Source organism: Varanus komodoensis, unplaced genomic scaffold, assembly GCF_004798865.1.
Source record: "Varanus komodoensis strain SLA01 unplaced genomic scaffold, ASM479886v1 scaffold11, whole genome shotgun sequence".
NCBI lineage: Eukaryota > Metazoa > Chordata > Lepidosauria > Squamata > Varanidae > Varanus > Varanus komodoensis.
Window position 1 is genome coordinate 3952916 of NW_025335317.1, and position 19373 is coordinate 3972288.

At 44.1% G+C, this 19373-nt stretch overlaps 1 protein-coding gene across 11 annotated transcripts in view; it reads right to left on the reverse strand.

Moving 5' to 3' along the window:
* The window catches only part of KCNMA1 (potassium calcium-activated channel subfamily M alpha 1), a 500168-nt gene that overhangs the window by 143874 nt on the left and 336921 nt on the right, over positions 1–19373 (reverse strand). For all 11 annotated transcript variants that reach the window (XM_044420272.1, XM_044420268.1, XM_044420271.1 and 8 more), the window contains exons 12-15: positions 18427–18509; positions 13668–13737; positions 11625–11780; positions 3968–4077 (exon numbers count right to left, since the gene is read on the reverse strand). In XM_044420272.1, the coding sequence (XP_044276207.1) occupies positions 3968–4077; positions 11625–11780; positions 13668–13737; positions 18427–18509 (419 nt within the window). The remainder of the gene's footprint in view (positions 1–3967; positions 4078–11624; positions 11781–13667; positions 13738–18426; positions 18510–19373) is intronic.

A 19373-nucleotide genomic window follows, 5' to 3' on the forward strand; every position in this document is an offset into this window, starting at 1 on the left:
GGAGCAAGTGTCTTTTAATTTCTTGGCTGCAGTCCCCGTCTGCGGTGATCTTGGAGCCCAGGAACATAAAATCTGTTACTACTTCCATTTCTTCCCCATCTATTTGCCAGGAAGTGAGAGGACTGGATGCCATGATCTTAGTTTTCTTAATGTTGAGTTTCAAGCCAACTTTTGCGCTCTCCTCCTTCACCCACATCAAGAGGCTCTTTAGTTCCTCTTCACTTACTGCCATTACAGTGGTATCATCTGCATATCTGAGGTTGTTGATATTTCCCCCAGCAACCTTAATTCCAACTGGTGATTCATCTAGGCCTGCCTTTCTCATGATGTGCTCTGCATAAGTTAAATAGGCAGGGTGACAGCATACAGCCTTGCCATACTCCTTTCTCAATTTTGAACCAATCAGTGGTTCCGTGTCCAGTTCCCACTGTTGCTTCTTGACTTGCATATAGGTTTTTCAAGAGACAAATAAGATGGTCAGGTACTCCCATCTCTTTAAGAACTTGCCACAATTGGTTGTGATCCACACAATCAAAGGCTCTAGCATAGTCAATGTAGCAGAAGTAGATGTTTTTCTGGAACTCCCTAGCTTTCTCCATGATCCAGCGTATATTGGCAATTTGATCTCTAGTTCCTCTCCCTCTTCAAAATCCTGCCTGTACTTCTGGTAGTTCTCGGTCCACATACTGCTGGAGCCTAACTTGTAGGATTCTGAGCATAACTTAGCTAGCATGTGAAAAGAGTGCAATGGTGCAGTAGTTTGAACATTCTTTGGCATTGCCCTTCCTTGGGATCGGAATGTAAACTGACCTTTTCCAATCCTGCAGCCACTGTTGAGTTTTCCAAATTTGCTGGCATATTGAGTGTAGCACTTTCACTGCATCATCTTTTAAGATTTTGAATAGCTCAGCTGGAATACTGTCACCTCCACTAGCTTTGTTGTTGCTCAGACTTCCTAAGGCCCATTTGACTTCACATTCCAAGATGTCTGGCTCAAGGTCAGTGACCACCCCATCGTGGTTATCAGGGACGTTAAGCTCTTTCTTGTATAGTTCTTCTGTGTAATCTTGCCACCTCTTCTTAATCTCTTCTGCCTCTGTTAGGTCCCTGCCATTTTGGTCCTTTATCATGCCCATCTTTGCATGAAACATTCCCTTCATATCTCCAATTTTCTTGAAGAGATCTCTGCTCCTCCCTATTCTATTGTTTTCTTCTATTTCCTTGCACTGTTCATTGAAGAAGGCATTCTTATCTCTTCTAGCTATTCTCTGGAATACTGCATTCAACTGGGTGTATCTTTCTCTTTCTCCCTTGCCTTTTGCTTCCCTTCTTTCCTCAGCTATTTGTAAAGCTTCCTCAAACAGCCATTTTGATTTCTTGCATTTCTTTTTCCTTGGGATGCTTTTAGTTACTGCCTCTTGTACAATGTTGTGAACCTCCATCCTTAGTTCTTCGGGCACTCTATCAGATCTAATTCCTTAAATCTATTTGTCACCTCTACTGTATATTCATCAGGGATATGATTTTGGTCATACCTGAGTGGCCTAGTGCTTTCCCCTACTTTCTTCAATTTAAGCCTAAATTTTGCAATGAGAAGCTCATGATTGGAGCCACAGTCAGTTCCTGGTCTAGTTTTTACAGACTGTATAGAGCTTCTCCTTCTTTGGCTGCAAAGCACATAGTCAATCTGATTTCTGTGTTGACCGTCTGGTGATATCCATGTGAAGAGTCGTCTCTTGAGTTGTTGGAAAAGAGTATTTGCTATGACCATTGTATTCTCTTGACAAAATTCTACCAGCCTGTGCCCTGCTTCATTTTGTACTCCAAGACCAAACTTGCCTCCTATTCCGGTTATCTTTTGGCTTCCTACTTTAGCATTCCAATCCCCCATGATGGTAAGGACATCATTTTTGGGTGTTAATTCTAGAAGGTGTTGTAGGCCTTCACAGAACCGGTCAACTTCAGCCTCTTCAGCACCAGTGGTTGGGGCATAGACTTGGACTACTGTGATGTTGAATGGTTTGCCTTGGATTCAAACTGAGATCATTCTGTCATTTTGGAGGTTGTATCCCAGTACTGCTTTTCCTACTCTTTTATTGACTATGAAGGCTACTCCATTTCTTCTGAGGGGTTCTTGCCCGCAGTAGTATACCTGATGGTCATCTGACTTAAATTCACCCATTCCTGTCTATTTTGGTTCACTGATTCCTAAGATGTCGACGTTCAGTCTTGTCATCTCTTGTTTGACCACATCCAGCTTGCCTTGATTCATGGATCTTACATTCCAGGTTCCTATGGAGTATAGATCTTTGCAGCATCAGACTCTCCTTTCACCACCAGATACATCTGCAACTGAGTGTCCTTTTGGCTTTGACCCAGTCGCTTCATTCTTTCTGGCGCTACTAGTACTAGCCCTCTGCTCTTCCCCAGTAGCATATTGGACACCTTCCAACCTGAGGGGCTCATCTTCCGGCATCATATCTTTTTGCCTTTTGGTACTGTCCATGGGGTTTTCATGGCAAAGATACTGGAGTGGGTTGCCATTTCCTTCTCCAATGGATCACGTTTTGTCAGAGCTCTCTGCTATGACCTGTCCGTCTTGGGAGGCCCTGCACACATAGCTCATAGCTTCATTGAGCTACGCAAGCCCCTTCGCCACGACAAGGCAGTGATCCATGAAGGAGATTTGGGCAAGGGAGAACTGTAAATTAAACATGTGTTATCCCAAATGTGCCCTATCACCTTACATCCTTATGCAGCAGGAACACACTAGATGCTGCCCTTTCCTTTTCCTGGTAATTCTTATTGCCACCAGGTTTAAATAGCAGAGAAACCATCACTTCCCTTATCCTTGTGGCACAACTACTTCCCAGCAATCCATGATGCAGAGGACCCTTTCTTTAGTTCTTCATTCTCTGCCTGTCCACTTCCTCTCTCAGAACTGACACACAACCGGACAGCCAACCTGTTTCTGGAGGGACCTGCCAGTGGCAAATCTTCCTGACTATGATGCACCATGCATCACATCACCGTGTGTCTGACTGTGGCACATCATATGCCATACCTGTCCTCCTGCACTGAAGCATCACCTACTGATGGTATTCGTCCACCAAACCTGCTGCTCTGAGGGGGATGAAGGACTTGGGCCAAGTAGCTTTTGGGGTGTGAGGAGGAGGAGGTTTTATTTAACACCTGCAAACCCCAGATGTATATGGTACAGAAAATCTACTTGACACTGTGATGCTACTTGAGGGTTGGACTGCTCCTTTCTTTCATTCAAGTTTTACTGAAATTACTATACAGTTAAAACTTCTCACTCTGAACATTAATAATGTAGCAAATGCATTTGGATCAAAACCTTTCTCAGCAACTGTTCTAAAAATCACTCTATAATCCCGTGATAATAGGTATCTTATTGCTAATCAAAAGATTATAGATTGGTTTGTAGATCTGCCACTAAGAAAACCTTCCATCCACATCTGTTTGGGATTCTGCAGGCCTAATCGTGTTAATCCGAGCAGTCCCATGGACAGGAAGCCCTTTTGATGGATCCTTCCAGTTTCAGGGGCTCCCTCCTGTTCACATCTTTGTTTGTTAGTACCACTGATGTGTCTGTCTCATGCTTAATGCATCAGAGGTGTATTAAACACAGGAATGTCAATTTGGATGTTAGTGCTAGAGGAAATGCCACCGTGAAAGATGACCCACCATTCCGAGTGTCACTGTAGAATGATGTGTGGGATAAGTCCACAAATGGAGTACTGGGAAATCTGTTTAGAACACGTGTGACACTCTGATTCTAAGCACATGGAAAATCATGGCAGCTGAGAATTGTTCTACAAGGGTACCACGTCAACATTTCTCTGGATTTCTGCAAAGAATCATATTGGGATATGAACAAGCAGCTCCAGTTGTTATTTGAGAGGAAAAAGAAGCCTTATAGGACAACCACCATGTAAGTACTTACTCACAAACAGCAGGGAACGACAGACCAACAAAGGCACTAGAAAGATACTCTGTGTACATTTCATTAGCAACTCCTTCCAGGTAGTATTTCTGCCATGTATCCTCTTCAATCTAGGAAGGAGGGGAAGAAAGCAAAAACCGTTTCAGAGTTCACAACCGCATTCTTTAAAAAATAAATAAATGGAGACGATTAACTGCAAATCAACGTGTAGTTAATCCAAAGGAGTAGCTAGGTTAACTGCTTTACCAGGAAATCCTGCCTGGTGAGTTTCCAGGGGGAGGCTCCTTCTCTAAGCACCAAACAGGCCAGGGGGGTGGGCAGAAAGGCTTGGTGTGTAATATTTAGAGAACACAGTATTTTTTGATCAAGGGAATGTGGAGAAAGAGGGAGAGAAGGGGGAGTTCAAGTGGAGTATTGAAATGTTAAAAAGCCACAACAGCATGTACACCAACTCAGAAGAAAATCCAAATAGAGTCAGATATACACTCCTGAATAAAATATGCTCGCTCTCTCTCATTCTCTCTCTCCATATATAAATGCACACAAACACGTATACATACACATACATATATACCAATACATGTTTAAAAAATCAATGCTGCCTCCAGTTCAAGTCCCTACAAAAAAAGGGCCACCAGCCCCTTTCTGAACTGCTGCACTAGGCTAACCTTGTGCATACCGTATGATTGCACATACGTATTTGTGAGAAAACCTCTGCAGCTTATTAGGGTTTTTTATTTTATATGTATGTATGCATGTATGTATGTATGTATGTATGTATGAATGAATGAATGCCTGGCTCCGTGCAAAAGGATTAAAACCCCAAACCTAAGTGACTCAGGGAAAAGTGCAAAAGTAAGTTTTGCAGCCGGTCAGTGATCAACTGAAATTCTCCCACACAACGGCTCATCTCTGCTCGGGGCATCTGAGCACGGCTGTTTCGGAAAGGTGCCCAAGAAAGCCAGGTTTGGCACAAAGCGTAAGGCTTCTTTGACCAAAACGCCTCACTACAGAATAAGGTACCATGCCAGTTAATATGGCCACTTGTCACCTGCATGCGGCTTGCTATGGAAGACATTTCCATCTGGTCTGATATGGCCTGCGGTGCAAAGTATATCTGGTGCCCCGCAAAAGGACTCTGGCTGGTGCCATTTTCTGGTTCTGTGCCACTCACATCCTCAGAAGCCCAAGACATTTTGCTCTATCAAACCTTCCCTCAACCAGCACACAACAATTCTCTCCCCTCTGTTTCCACATTTATTGCATCTTTCCCTATCACACGTTTGGGACATTTACCTGAAAAAGTGGATTTCACTTACTTGCATCTATAGCTAGGGGTGTGTGTGTGTGTGTGTGTGTGTGTGTGTAACATCAAAGTAACCTCTGCAATTTAATACTAATAGAGGAACTGACTGACAAACTGTTCCTCGTTTTCAGTCTTTCAAAGACTAGGAAAATAAAATCTCTCCCTGTATGTAATGCGAATGTAGAGAGATAACCATCTGAAGACTGGTTCAAAGACAGAGCTAAAAGAAACTGAACCACTGAAAAGAGGAAGTAACCCAAAACTAACTTCCTCAGAGCACAGGGGCTTCAAAGAGGCACATGACAATTCAATTTGAGCAGGCAAGCTTCTTTTGAGCTCAGCTGCAGTAACAACCTGAAATCCCCCATGTGTCTGTAGGCACCACATTCACCTACAGCAAAGGGGTTAGGGGAGATCTAATCATTTTTCAGGGTGGGGGTGGAGGACAAATGTATGCGCTAAGGGGAGGGGAGTCCTCTAGGCGGCTGCCCCCTTGTGACTGCCATCCCCACCCCCTACCCTGAATGCTCCGGAAAGAGCATCATTCCACAGCGTTTGGGTCGGAATGGCAGCTCACATGGGTGGAATGAAGTGGCATGGCCCTGCTAGAATTACACAAGTGGCAGCAAAAGACACGTAAAGGACAGGAGAAAAGGAAAAATGCTACCACTTCCATATACCACTTCCAGATAATTCCCCACAACTGTTCCAGCTCATCTTATTCACTCTGACTCATTCCCTTTTTATTCCTCCCACTAACATCTTTTTGCAAGAACTTTTGGCTCAGCCCTAAATAAAATAGGAGCTGTTCCCAACAACACTGCCTTTTGCTATACTGTGAAGCTGTGCTATTGTAAGCAAAAGCATTTGGGGGGCCACCAGATGCCCATCCATGCCTTAACTCCTACACGCATAGACAAGGACTGATGCATATTTTTTATGTGAGCCACGGCTGAGATCCAAAGCACAGCTTAGATTCACATGAGGCACTGTATTAGCTGTGCAGAAGATATTACTCTGCAGAGCTGGCTTTCTTTGTGATCTGTAGAAAACAGACAGGTGTCCACGTCCATGTGTGCATTTATGCATTAGGCCGGAAACACAAATAAAGGTGTTACTTTGCAACGCAGAGCACAAATGAAAATCAGATCTGGTTGAACATGTTAAAAGATCCGGTCAGAGTGTATGCAACTCCTCCAAACTGATCATGGATTAGCAGTGCAAGAGGGAAAACGTACACTCACAGAAGGATAATTCATTCTCCCAGTGAGCTGATTTTGTACAGCGACAGTAGGGCTACACTATGTAAATGGTGGAAGGACACTGCTGGCTCAGCATCCAAGGTAGAGCAGGATGGCATGTATCGGCTGTCGATCTTATGCCATCTGAGACTGGAGACTTTGCACATTTAGACAGGAGAACTGCGTATCTGTAGCTCCATTTGTGCAACTTGAGTCTTCCTAGCCCCTCCAGCCCCCAAGGGTTCTTTATTAAATTAAAATAAACACTTTTGCTGTTATTCCCCTTTCTCCCTCCATGTATCTCCCCTGCCCCTTTCCTGCTGCAGTGAATGAACAGGATGATGGGAACATTGCTCCGGCAATAGGAACAAAGCAAGGGATGATGTGTGTGGCTAGGGAGCTATGGGCAGTAGAGACTGGTTGCCCGGAGCGGCTGCTTTCCTTTGTTTCTCTTTCCATGGGACTCTATGACATTTCTTCACCACCAATGGTGCAATCGAATTCCCAGGTCTGAGCATCATGAGAATCCACATTAAAGTGTGGAAACAGGCCAAGAAACCATTGCCTCTCTCTGTGATTTTAGGAAATCAAATGCTAACATACTGGAACTCTGACTGAGTTCCAGTAACATCATCAGATAAGGATAAGAAATCACAGGGCTTTTCCTGTGAACCTGGCTTCTGTTATTCCTCCAAATCCAAACTACTAGGTTCAGATTTGCCTGACTGGAGAAGCTTCATTTTGGACATCATCTAAATGAATCTGGTTTGCTTCAGGATACTATATATTAAAACTTTGCTTTTCAAAGCCAAATCTAATCTGACGTGCTTTTGTCATTTTACAGGCAGAAGAGATTCATCCTCCAAGTATATGAAAGCCTTTGAGGAATATATCACGTCTCAACCCCTAAAACTGCTAGCACATCCACAAAAACAAAACTGAAGTGGCAACAAAGCCCAGTTCTCCAGGCCTTGATATCTAAAAGGAACTAGCACACCGATCTTCTTCGACTCTCCAATATTTAATAGAGATTTATACAGAACTCCTGACTGAGTTTATTCAGCAAAACAAATAAGGGATTTTACCACGGAAACCTTTGCTCTGGAATGAAATCCACTGGGGCTGGTTCAACTTTATTAGTCCATATTGTGCAGGGATAGGTGATCTAAGGGACAGAAACTCAGTTGTCGCAGGGCTGAAGCAATGTGGATTGGAGTATTGTTTTCAGTGACAGGATAATATCCTCATAAAGAAGGTAAAGAACTGCTCCTCATGTCATGCCAGATACACTTTCAAAAGCCATATGTGATTTCAGTAAACTGTTTTTGAGCTCAGTTAAGCCTTGGGGCTATTTTTACATTATTCCATTGGAGTTTACATTCTGTGCTTAACAAGTCAGACTTCAATACAAGCCTGCAGCCAAAGCACTGACTCCTAAGCAAGTCAGTTGGTGGGTGAAGCGACTTCCCTGCTGCTTCTCACCGGTCCTTGCCCTGCTAGGTTGTCAGGTCAATAGAACTGGTTAATTCCACCTACAGTCCGTCCTTAGTGAAGAGAGCTCTGATAAGGTGTAGACCATATCCTCGGACTTCCATTTCTTAACACCCCGTTTTCACCTCGCTTGGGCCCTGAGCTGCACTGCCACTGCACTTTCGTGGACTGACTGTCCTCTGAGGAAACCACGAGCTAATTCAGGACCAGAGAATGACTAGGATCTCCCCTTTCCACCTTGCAAAACCAGCTGCACATAGCAAACTAGAAGATGCAGCCAGAAAAACCTGCCACTGGAAAGCAGGGGAGGGGAACCAATGAAACCCTTAGACTAACGGTGCCAGAGAAATCCACAAAAGACTCAAAATCAGTTTCTAAGAATTGGACAGATGGATTCTGCAGAGGCATCATGCAGATTCTGTGGACCTCTGGATCTTTTTCTTAATTCTATACAAATATAGTTGTAGAAGAATACATGTGCATTCCTTCGTAAGTCTGCCTGGTGCCGTCGTTATTTGTTTTTCGGCACCAGGCTAAGACCTTTTTATTTAAACAATATTTTAACCATTTTTAATGTCATCTATGCGTTTTTTTAATTTGCAGCCAGGGTGAATCTGGATTTTATGTGCACTATTTGTATTGTGTCTATTTATTGTATGTAAGCCATTCCGAGGCTCATGCGAATGGGACGGCATACAAAAATTCTAAATAAATAAATAAGTTAAAATGTGGGAATATATATTCTGGGAAAATGTGTGTATTTTGAGAAACTTTCTGCATGTCGGGGGATGTGAATTTGTTCAACTCCAAAGTTTGAAACATAAAAGTATGTGAGGGGGTGTCACGTAGAGATGGGTTGAGGCCTGTTTTCCCCTGCAGAGAAGGGCAGGATGTGTTCCGATGGAGCAAAGCTCAGGGGACCAGGATTCAATTTGGATGCCAGGAAGCACTTCCTGACAGTCAGGACCCCGAGGGTGTGGAATGGGCTTCCACAGGAGAAGGTTGAAGCCCCAACAATGAGGGTGTTCAACGACAGGCTGGACATACATATGGTAGGCATGTCACGAGTGGAGCTGGATGGAGCCAGGGGTCATTCTACATGGCTCCTTCTGACTCACTCTGTTTCTACATTTCTATGTTTCTAAATGTGCTAAACAAATGCACAGAATTTTGCATATTAGCCATCTTTTGCAAAATCTGATTCCCCAGTGAGCAGAGGACAGAATGAAAGGTGCTTGACAATTTGCACCTGGATGGATCAGATTTTATGCTGTCCATATACCCTTACTTTGAACTTCATGGAGAGAGCTCTCACATTTGACAGTTTCCTCAGAAAAACTGTCTCACTCTGATGATTCATCTAACTCTGAGGAGGCTCCAACGATGCCTTCAGCCACTTAGGAGGCAACCGGTGAAGGAGGACCACCAATTAAGAAGTTCTGACCAACAGCCTGGCTAATTACAACATCTGGTAGCTTTGTTCATGCTCTCTAGTTCTGAGCATCTGCATATAGTGATAAATACTTTACTATTTTACTTGTAGCGGAACTATGAAGATACTGAACTTAATAAGCAAATAAAATTGCCTGCTTGGAACTCTGCTCCAAAGACTTTTTCTTCTTATGCTAATACACTCATTATTTTTAATATTTTCAACACTTTCAGAAATTAGTCTGATCATGTACACTAGAATGCCATGTACTTTAGTTATCCCAAATTTATTTTCATTAATCAATTCTGATGAAAAATAAGAGTTTCCATGCAAAGAATACGATTATGAAAGCAAAAAGAAAATGTTCAACAGCAAAACAACGTTCTGAGTTTTCTAAGTCTGTTTTACTGCTAATGCCGGGCAGAAAGGTTACAAAAATAATTTGGCTGCAAAGTCAAGTCATAATGAGTTAAATGTGTGGGATGTCACCACTGAATGTGTACTTTGGTCCTTGATTGATAAAATATTTAAGGTGTATTATACTGTTTTGTAGCAGGCTGGGGAGAAGAAGTGGAGGGAACTCTTCACATCAATTAGTTTTCCAAAAACAACAGGACTTCTGCTAAGGTTTTGCTGGCAACCTTCTAACATGTACCTTCCCACTAATATTGTTTGACTGAAGTATTTGCTATGTAAACTTGAAGCAAGTGAGAAATGTAGAACTATGGCACAGAAGGGGCAGGGGAGAGATGGAGCGGCAAAGCATGGTGGCTTCTCAAGGCTAAGATGTTCACTTCCTGTCCTGTCATCTTGCGGGTGACTGAGATCCCACTGCCACCCATGGCCAGGAGCTCATTTTTTCACCACAGGCCTCTTCAAAAACCAGCAAGAAGCCAGAATAAGTCCTAAAAGAGTGCTTATTCTGATTCGGCCTATGTCCTGACTTCTGGAAGCCACACTTCCTGCCTATATTTTAATAGGTTTAAAAATGGCACCTGGGCAGCATGTTGGGAAAGCCATCAACACCATGAGTCCCTTTGTCCCACATTTTTTCTCTGTGCGCAAACACCTGGCAGCTGCTGCCCGGCTGCCTGAGAACAGAGTGATGGAACCGGGGTGCAGAGATGCTTGTGCTGCACTGACTGCTTGTGGCCCCTCTTCAAAAAAAGAAAAAAAAGAGGGGAGGGGAGATTTGGCCTTGTTTTAGCATGTGGATGTTCCTATACTGGAAAAGTGATGTCTCCATGCAGGTGAGCCTGTGTTCGACTTTGTTTGGGGCATTTCCCCACATAATTTAAAGTGATTCTGGGGGAAAATAGGGGAATGCCTGTCTTCCAATACCATCCATGTTTGCCCATCTGCATTGCCACTCCATCACCTTGGGAATGGACAGCTGATATTCCCATATCCATGTCTGGGGTGCAGCTGAAGTTTTCTATCTCCCTTCCTTTTGATTTCCTTGTGCTCTGTTGTCCAAAAACATCAGCACAAATTCCCAGCCTGGGGAGAGTGGCCAAAACCAAAATGAGAGCAGATTAACACGAAGAGAAACTAGTGGAATTTTGCTCTAGTCATTCCCAAATATCTGAAAATTACTAGGCTCTATTATTTATTATTAATTTCATGTAAACCTCAAGGGCCTCGTTGATGGGAGAGAAATAAATAAATGTGTTATTGCTGTTGAAGTTTTGGGCTGTGGGACAAGCACATGTTCTACATTTATTCTGACAGTGAGGGATCCACTGGCCACTTGATGGAGTGGGGAGGGGAGGCAGGGGAGGGGAGGGGAAGCCAAGAAAGAAAAACTATTGTGTCTTTCTCTCTCAGTACTTTGTTGCCATATGGATTGGATAGAGATCATATTTTCAACTGCAGAGGCTTTCTATGTTGATAAACATGTGGTTTATCTGAAAAAAAATAAAGAATAAAAAGGATTGCACTTTGAACAATCTCTAATGGCCATGGATGTGCCAAATAAAAACAAAAACATAATTTTGAAGGAGCCTGGCTCACTGCCCAATTTGTAATAGGCTATGGGTTTTATTTTCCTTTGGAATATGTTGTTTTATGTTTTAACCATCAGAGTTGATGTATTTCTCTCTGCTTTGAGTTTGGGCCATGCACTTTACTCAGCCCCATGACAAATTGAATCCCATGCTAATGTTCTATAATAGGATGAGACATTACCTTTATAAATGACCTCATGGAAAAGAGGTTGGCCAGCATTGTCGATAGGCCGGGCGCCAGGCAGCTCTGGGCGATGAAGCCCAGCTTGAGCTCCGCCAGGCAAATGGCATCATCTCCTTCTTTCCAGTTCCAGCTTGGGATATTTAGCAGATGGGCCTGCAAGGGGAAAACACGGGTAAGCAAGTCGGCCCCACAACACCCGCGCCTGCATTTTGCTGGCACACGAGGCGAGGGGAAAGGCAGCTGCAGAAAACCCCCCCGGCTCAAAGCGAGTCTCAGCCCATGTGCAGATTGCCTTTCCCCTGTGAAGTGAACCAATCTTTACTTTAAAAAGTCAGCTTAAGACTCCTTGACAGAATTGATCCTTACCCATCTTTTCTTTTAAGAAATTCATTTTATTGAAAAGAAGATGAAAACTGAAATCGAAAACATGCCACACACTTTGGTTTTCCTGGCAACTGGCTGGGAGTATGAAACTCTGGCTGGTCATTAACCCCAAGAGAAAAGCTTGAAAGTAACACATTAGCCCCGTTACCTTGCCCTCTCTCCCCAGATAGCTTGATTAAGAACCCTCCTCCCAAAGGAAGAGCTTGTACTACATATACCAAAATGCTATTTTTGTATGCAGCTTCCACAATCCGCCTTCCTTCCTTCCACGTGCTGGAAGTACACCACCCTTAAATCATTCCTCACACATATGGCATGCAACACACTGCTCCTAAGAGCACTTCTGACTGGACAGTGCCCGTTGTACCATTTTGCTTGCGCACTGCAAGCTGTCCCTCCGCTCCCAAAAGCTGACCTGAGCCTCTTTTAGTTCTTTGGTTCACACCTCTTTCTTAGACACTTCTTTGCAAGGAAACAGTTGATGGGAGAAAAGGAATGCCTCCGGTACACACACACAGCTCTGCCCTTCTGAAGAGGATCCTTCCTGCCTCCCAGGCCCTCTCTTACACAGGGAGAATCCGGAAGGGCATGCCGAGGGTCAGCCAATAGTGATAGCCACAAACTTCCAGGAAGCCTGTAGGTACAGCATGCACTGGCCAGGTCCTCCATCTAGCAACCAATGCGAAGTAAGCTTTCCCTGTAGGGCTGGCCTGCTTCCTTGGGGGAAAAAGCACAGCTGGGCATTCTAGATCTAGTCTTCTGTGGAATGTCTACCTGGAAATGAAGCATCCCATTAAAAGCCACCAGGCAGAGTTGATTCTGGGACTCAGGTTGTCTCTGCCCTTCTGCCAGTATCAGCAGGCTAGGAATGTGCATGCGTACACACACCCTTTCCATTTTCATAGAATCGCAGAATAGGAGAGTTGGAAGGGGCCAGGGGATCGTCGGCAGGTAAAGCATCCCTCCCATTGCAGGTGCATCTTGAATGCCTCCAGTGGGGGAGAGCCCACCCCTTCCGTGGGCCATTGGCTCATCCAGACGTCTCCTGCAGGACAAAGAGCATGGCCACCCCTCTCTCTACACCGAACCAGCTATGGTACAATTCCTACATTACTTCTCTGGTGGCCACTGCAGAACAGCTGCCCCATGGCTGGCTCACGCAGCATATCGGTAGGAAGCTTGAATCTTTCACGTGCTTTGCCTTGACATACCCCTGGATTCTAGGCTACCTTGGGATTGAAACACCTGCATTTCCCAGGTGCAGCATTGGAAGCCAGCCACAGGAGAGCCACAGAGTAGATACATGAATTGCTACAGCTGTGGAAATAATGTTCCGCCACCATCCCTCCCCTCAAACACACATGTTACAGAACATGTGCTCTTGATGGACATACAGTCAATCTGCAAGATTCTTTGTCCTTAAAATGGAACCTGTTCCAAGTGGTAAGCAGAATTTCATCACTAATCAAGAGCAGGCGGTGGTTATATGTTCATTAATATGGTTACAACCTTTAACTATAACTTGTAACCTGTACATTCAGTTATAATTTAATTAGAAAATTGCTGCATTAGATGTTCATCTTATTCATATATCCCTGCACATTGGTATAAATATGAGACTAGTTTTACAACAGAAAGCACATGTCCCCAAATTACCTTGTTGTGATACTGCAACATCTGGGTGATTATTCTTATTTTTGGATGATAATTCTTTATGGAAATTACTCTGAAAAAAAAGAAAACAAGGCAAGATTTGTCAGGTTCGTTTGACAGCAATTTGATGAATAGGATGGTGTGGACGGGTTCACACAGTATACATAGAGTCCAATAAACTCTACATGTGCCCGGCTCCAGGGATGCAGTTTCATTTATTTCTTTTTTAACAGAGTTTCCTGAACCAGGGAATTGCTGGGCTGCATCTTAAGCAGCCACGGTGCTCCCACTCACTCTGCTGCACCAGTCAGATCCACCCCAGTGCCAGGAGGGAGTCCATGCATCACAAAGAAACCTCAAACATGAGCAGAAATGGTCATCTCCAGGTTACGGTTGGTCAGCAAGGGTCCCTGGTGGGAACTGCACTGGCCTGCCCACAGTTTGGCTCCAAATGGCATGAAACCAGGACCTGGTCAAAACAGGCAAGCACCTGGGGCAACCCACTTTGGAAGGTTAACACTGGGCTGGATTGTGTCCAATAGTTCCAAGCTGGAAGACTCTATAATCAAGAGGTAATCTTTGCTATGCATTCTATCTGTGTGCCAATCCCACAACAGTACCCAAACATCTCTGGGTTGGAACAAGTGTGTGCCTCATAGCTCTTGGTGGATTTGTTTATATGGTTAAACAATTCTAAGAGGAATCACCTCCCACTTTTTCTCCTTACAATTATAGACATGCACACAACAGCTATAATAAACTGGCTACAGTTTACATAATTCATTTTTTTTATTTAAAACTTTTTAGACCATCCCTTACCGTAATCTCGGGATGGTTTAACAATAAAACAGTTACTAAATACTTATATCCCAGGTTCAGAGAGAGGCAAAAAGCATTGATTATTGGCTGAGAATTGAGTGGGCTGCATGTCTTCCTGAACAGAAAGCATGACGGCTCAACATGATCTTGCATTTCTAGGGAATCAGAAATAAAAGCAAGCTGTCTGTCCAAAGGGGCCATTTCAAATCATCCTCGCATCTGCCCCTTTGGGAAAACACAGATAATGACAGAAGACTCCCAGAAGGATGGCAGAACAAGAAAATTTCGCAATGCCATTCAGCACCCAGGGGTTACAGTGGAGAAAAGCCTTCTTGCATTTTTTCTGTCTCCCTTCATGATAGATCTGCAAAGCCTCCAAGAAAGAAAGAAACTTTAGAGTAGCAATGCTATAAATGAAACTTCCCTGACTGCTACCTGATGTAGAGGGAAATGTATTGCTTTATTTCACAGTTAAGCGGGAACTTGACAAAATTGGTTGCATTGTTTGATATGGCAAACAACATATTTTTGCATATAGATTTATCTCACTTTAATCTGCTTTTTAAACCCTTTTTTAGCTGAAGCATTTAATTAAGTATTCAGCTTTATTGAATCAAACCCATTTCTTCTGAAAAGCAGAAGAAAATTCTGTTCACTCTATAACCATTTCCCCCACCCCCTTAAAAACACACATGGAATCTATTCAAAAGTCCACTAATCTATATCTGGGTTTCCCTTTAACCCAGATATATAATTTTAAATCAAAGCAAGAGTCCTTCCACAAGATTAAAATGTGGCTTTGGAACATGAATAAAGCAACTGGGAGGCACTGTGTCCCACCAGGTAGCAACAGATCCTGTACTGGTGCACTATGGCTTGCAGAAGGCTTCCCCACTCTCTAAATCCAGCCATACCAGCGTCACTGAGACCAAGGGGGATACTGTCAATAGGCTCTTGCTGATGCTTCTTGGTCTTGGGTGACCAGTTCCCAAGCTGAAACTGCCATAATTTTGCAAAACTGCCCAGCCAGTAACAGGGAAATACTGCTGCAGGTTCTTTGGCCAAAGTCTCTGGCTTGGAGCTGATCTACTCTCAATGTCTGGGGTGAGGATGAGAAGGAGAGAAGTTACCAATCCTACTGGACACAGGCTGCGTTTGACCACAAGTCCATGAGGTTTGATCCTAAAATTCAGTGGCCAGAATATACGGGGACGGGGCGTTATGCTCACATGACTCCAGTCCTCCATCAGCTTCACTGGCTTCCCATTGAAGCCCGGGCCCAATTCAAGGTGTTGATTATGACCTACAAAGCCCTAAACGGCTTGGGTCCTGGCTACCTGAACGAGCGCTTACGTCCGTATATGCCCGACCACCCTTTGAGATCTGCGGGAGAGTCCCTTCTCCGGGAACCCTCCATGAAAGAAATTAGGAGAGTAAGTACCCGGAGGAGGGCTTTCTCTGCGGTGGCGCCCAACCTATGGAATTCACTCCCCAAAGAGGTCCGCCTGGCACCGTCGTTACTGGTTTTTCGGCGCCAGGTAAAGACCTTTTTATTTAAACATCAATTGTTAAAACATATGATCTGGCCTGGGCAACTTCTTCTTCCTTCTCTTTCTCCTCCTATATTTTTATTTTATACTGATAATTTTAATTTTGTATTTGTAAATCAATGTATTTTTTGTATTGTTATATTTAATGGTAATTTATTATGTACTATTGTATTTCAATGTATTTTATCATGTTGTAAGCCACCCCGAGGTTTCGGCAAGGGGCGGCATAGAAATGTTATAATAATAATAATAATAATAAAAATAATATACTTTTGTAGGTAGGAGGAGAAAGCCAGGCAAATATCGTTCATCTGAGACCTGGCTCAGTCCATCCAAAGGCATCATTCTGTCTGTCCATCTCAGAGGTGCAGCTTGCATACTTCTAGTCCCTTGTGTCCTGAAGACTTCCTGAGCAAACACAGTCCCAGGGTAGCTCACTAGAAGCTTTAGGTTCGTGTGCCAGCTTGAAGGTGCTTCCAGGCAAGACTTTTATCAGCCGGCCTCATCTACAGAACTTTACAAGACATCCAGATGTTGACGTTGTCAGCTGGTTGCCCTCCCATGTTTTCCCCTTGCTTCTTCCATCTTTTTCTTTTTTAAAACCACAGGAAAAAATCCATAAGTAAGAAAAAGCAGAAGAGAAGCACAAGCCTCTTCTTTGCAGCTGAGATGGAGCCCGTGCTTGGAAGCACCTCAGAATCACTGCCATGGGGAGCGGAAGACCCCGTCCCGTTTTTCCACTAGGCTCCTTTGCAAGCCATCCGCTAATGAACCAAAGTTGTGCAGCAGAAGTGCTTATTTAATGCCGTGCTCCCTTAAGATCTTCCCCTCAAAATGGCGCTCAATACAATTACAGACCAGAAATAGAAGGTATCCCCCTCTGCAGTGAAGCATTCTTTAATTTAAATCACTTCTCCGAACTCTGCCTTCATTTTGTGAGATGCACGTATTTGACAGTCCAATAAAACTGTTCCGAACATGGCCAATTCACTGCGTTAGTGCATTTTTAATGGGACTCTGACATTTCAGTGCTTTAAAAGGGCAGACTAGTCCCTTTTAAATCTGCAAGTAATAGGGAAATCTGTCTTATTACAACCTTATTCTTGCAATTTCCTTGCTACCTGCCCTCGAGATGAACCATGGCATTTGTATTTTTTAAACAAAAAAGGAATGCCACCCAGATTAGGAGTTGTATCTTTCGATTATCAACAATACTGGATGAGGCTAAAATCTACAGTTTTAGAGACAAGGCAGGGACTAACTGCCCATTATTATTATTATTATTATTAATAAGTTTTATTTTTAATAAACCTAACAAAAAAGAAACTAAAAACAACATCAATCACTGAGAACATCGGACCTGCTGGGTCAGCCCCCCACATTTTTTCTTTTTATGTTAAACTATAAACATATTTAAATCTATGCATAGTTCCGTTTCTCTAGCCAATGATAAAAAGAATCCCAAGTTTGACAGAAGTCTGTATCTTCTTTCTCCTTCGGAGACAACGGACTAACTGCCCATTATGTGCAGCCACGGTGGACATCGCTTCTGTGACTGACCCTGTGTGTAAAGCAGCTTTCCTGAACTTGGGTTCCTCCAGGTGTTCCCACGATCTCTGACCACCGGCTGTGCTCAGTGGGGCTGATGGGAATTGGAGGGACCCAGGATGCGGAAGGCAGGTTTAGCGGCTCCTGTATCAGTGCTTTACAAACCACACCTGATGCACCTGCCAAGGGGACGCCCGTTGTTTGTCTGGCGTATTAACTGTCTTCCCAATGAACCATGTGGCCAGAAACTTTGCACTGATCCCTACATCTCTGATGGCCAGGCAAGAACAAAGGGGAGTTAGGTGTGGATCCTATACCAGTGATAGGATCCACCAGGGCCTAACCTGATCCTATACCAGTGATGAAATTTGGGGGCATACAACTTCAAAGATGGAAATGTTGGTGCCCGGAGAATACAACACCTAAATGCGTCAGAAAGGAAAGAAAAAGCAAATTCAGCCTATTTTATTTGTTCCTAAATGTAAGTCCTTCTTGATTTGTCTACTTCTCATTTATCTTCTCAGGAAATATTTCTTCCAAAAAAAGCAGCACAAGCAAGGGGAATATATTAATAATGCTTTCATGAGTGCCTATAACCTATCCTATTTCAAAGGCTCAGAGAGTTTTAGGAACATAGAAGGAAAATCCCGGGATCCAAAGAACATCTTCATTTGGCCACACACTTTGCTGTGTGTGGCAGGGCCATTTCCTTTTGCTAGCTGCTGAAGCTCTTTGCGTGTTGCATTATGTATTATTCAGGTATTTAGTAAACCAGGGGATTGAAAGATTGCACATTCCTATGACGTTTTTCTACTTCACAAATTAAAACCACGCTTCCAAATTACCTCATAATGTTAGAAGCATCCTCAGCATCTGGGTCAGCACAGTATTTGTTGGCAAGGATGAGGCACGCGTCCGCTGACTCTATCTGGACACCGAAGGAGAAAGCAAACAGAAAGAGCCACATGGTTTTTCCAAACCTGTCCTAGCCGTACCCGCTTCCATGGAACGGCGTCCTCCCTGGGCAAAGGGATGGGCTCCATGGACCACCAAAGCAGGCAGCCTCCTCCCCCCGATTCACCGCTCTGTCCGTGGCATCACATGGCTCTTCCACAGGAGACCAGGTTGTGGGGGCGGGTGAGGAGACCTGGGCTGGGCTCCCTGGACTCCAGCAGACCTGGGCCTGGGCTCCTGGCGAGTGCAGCCAGAGCACCCCCGGTGCTGCCAGTGTCCCTCTTCTGCATCCAGCACCGCCAGAACCACTGGTGCTGGTGGGGGGAGGCGTGACCGATCTCAGTGTTCCTCTCCTGTGCCCATCAGCCACCCTTGGGAGAGCTGCACCTGATGGGCAAGGTTGCCAGTTACCCGACTGGGCATCTGTGTGCATCCACAGGCTTTCTCTTGGCTTGACTTGCTTTGCTTTGGGGCCAAGGACACGAGGAAGTCTGCAGATGCTAGAGGGACAGATTCTGAAAGAGTTCATCCCAACCCTTGACCAGATCATTCTCTGCCCTGAGGCAGCAATAATGTGGATTATACCGCTTCCAAGAATAGAGCAGGGTATAGTTTAATAGCAGGGTATCTATTCTATCACATATTCAAAATATCCATTGCTCACATAGCTTCATCCTTGATGTGATTTGCAGAGGGAGCTTTCTAGAGTCCTGAATATTAGCAACTTGCTTCTGCTGGTAAACAGCAAGTAGCTTTCTTTGGGTCCCCTGAGGCTAGAATGACCAGCATTTGCTTAGGCTTATATCTGCACTAGAAATGAGTATCAGCTTAGCTGTTT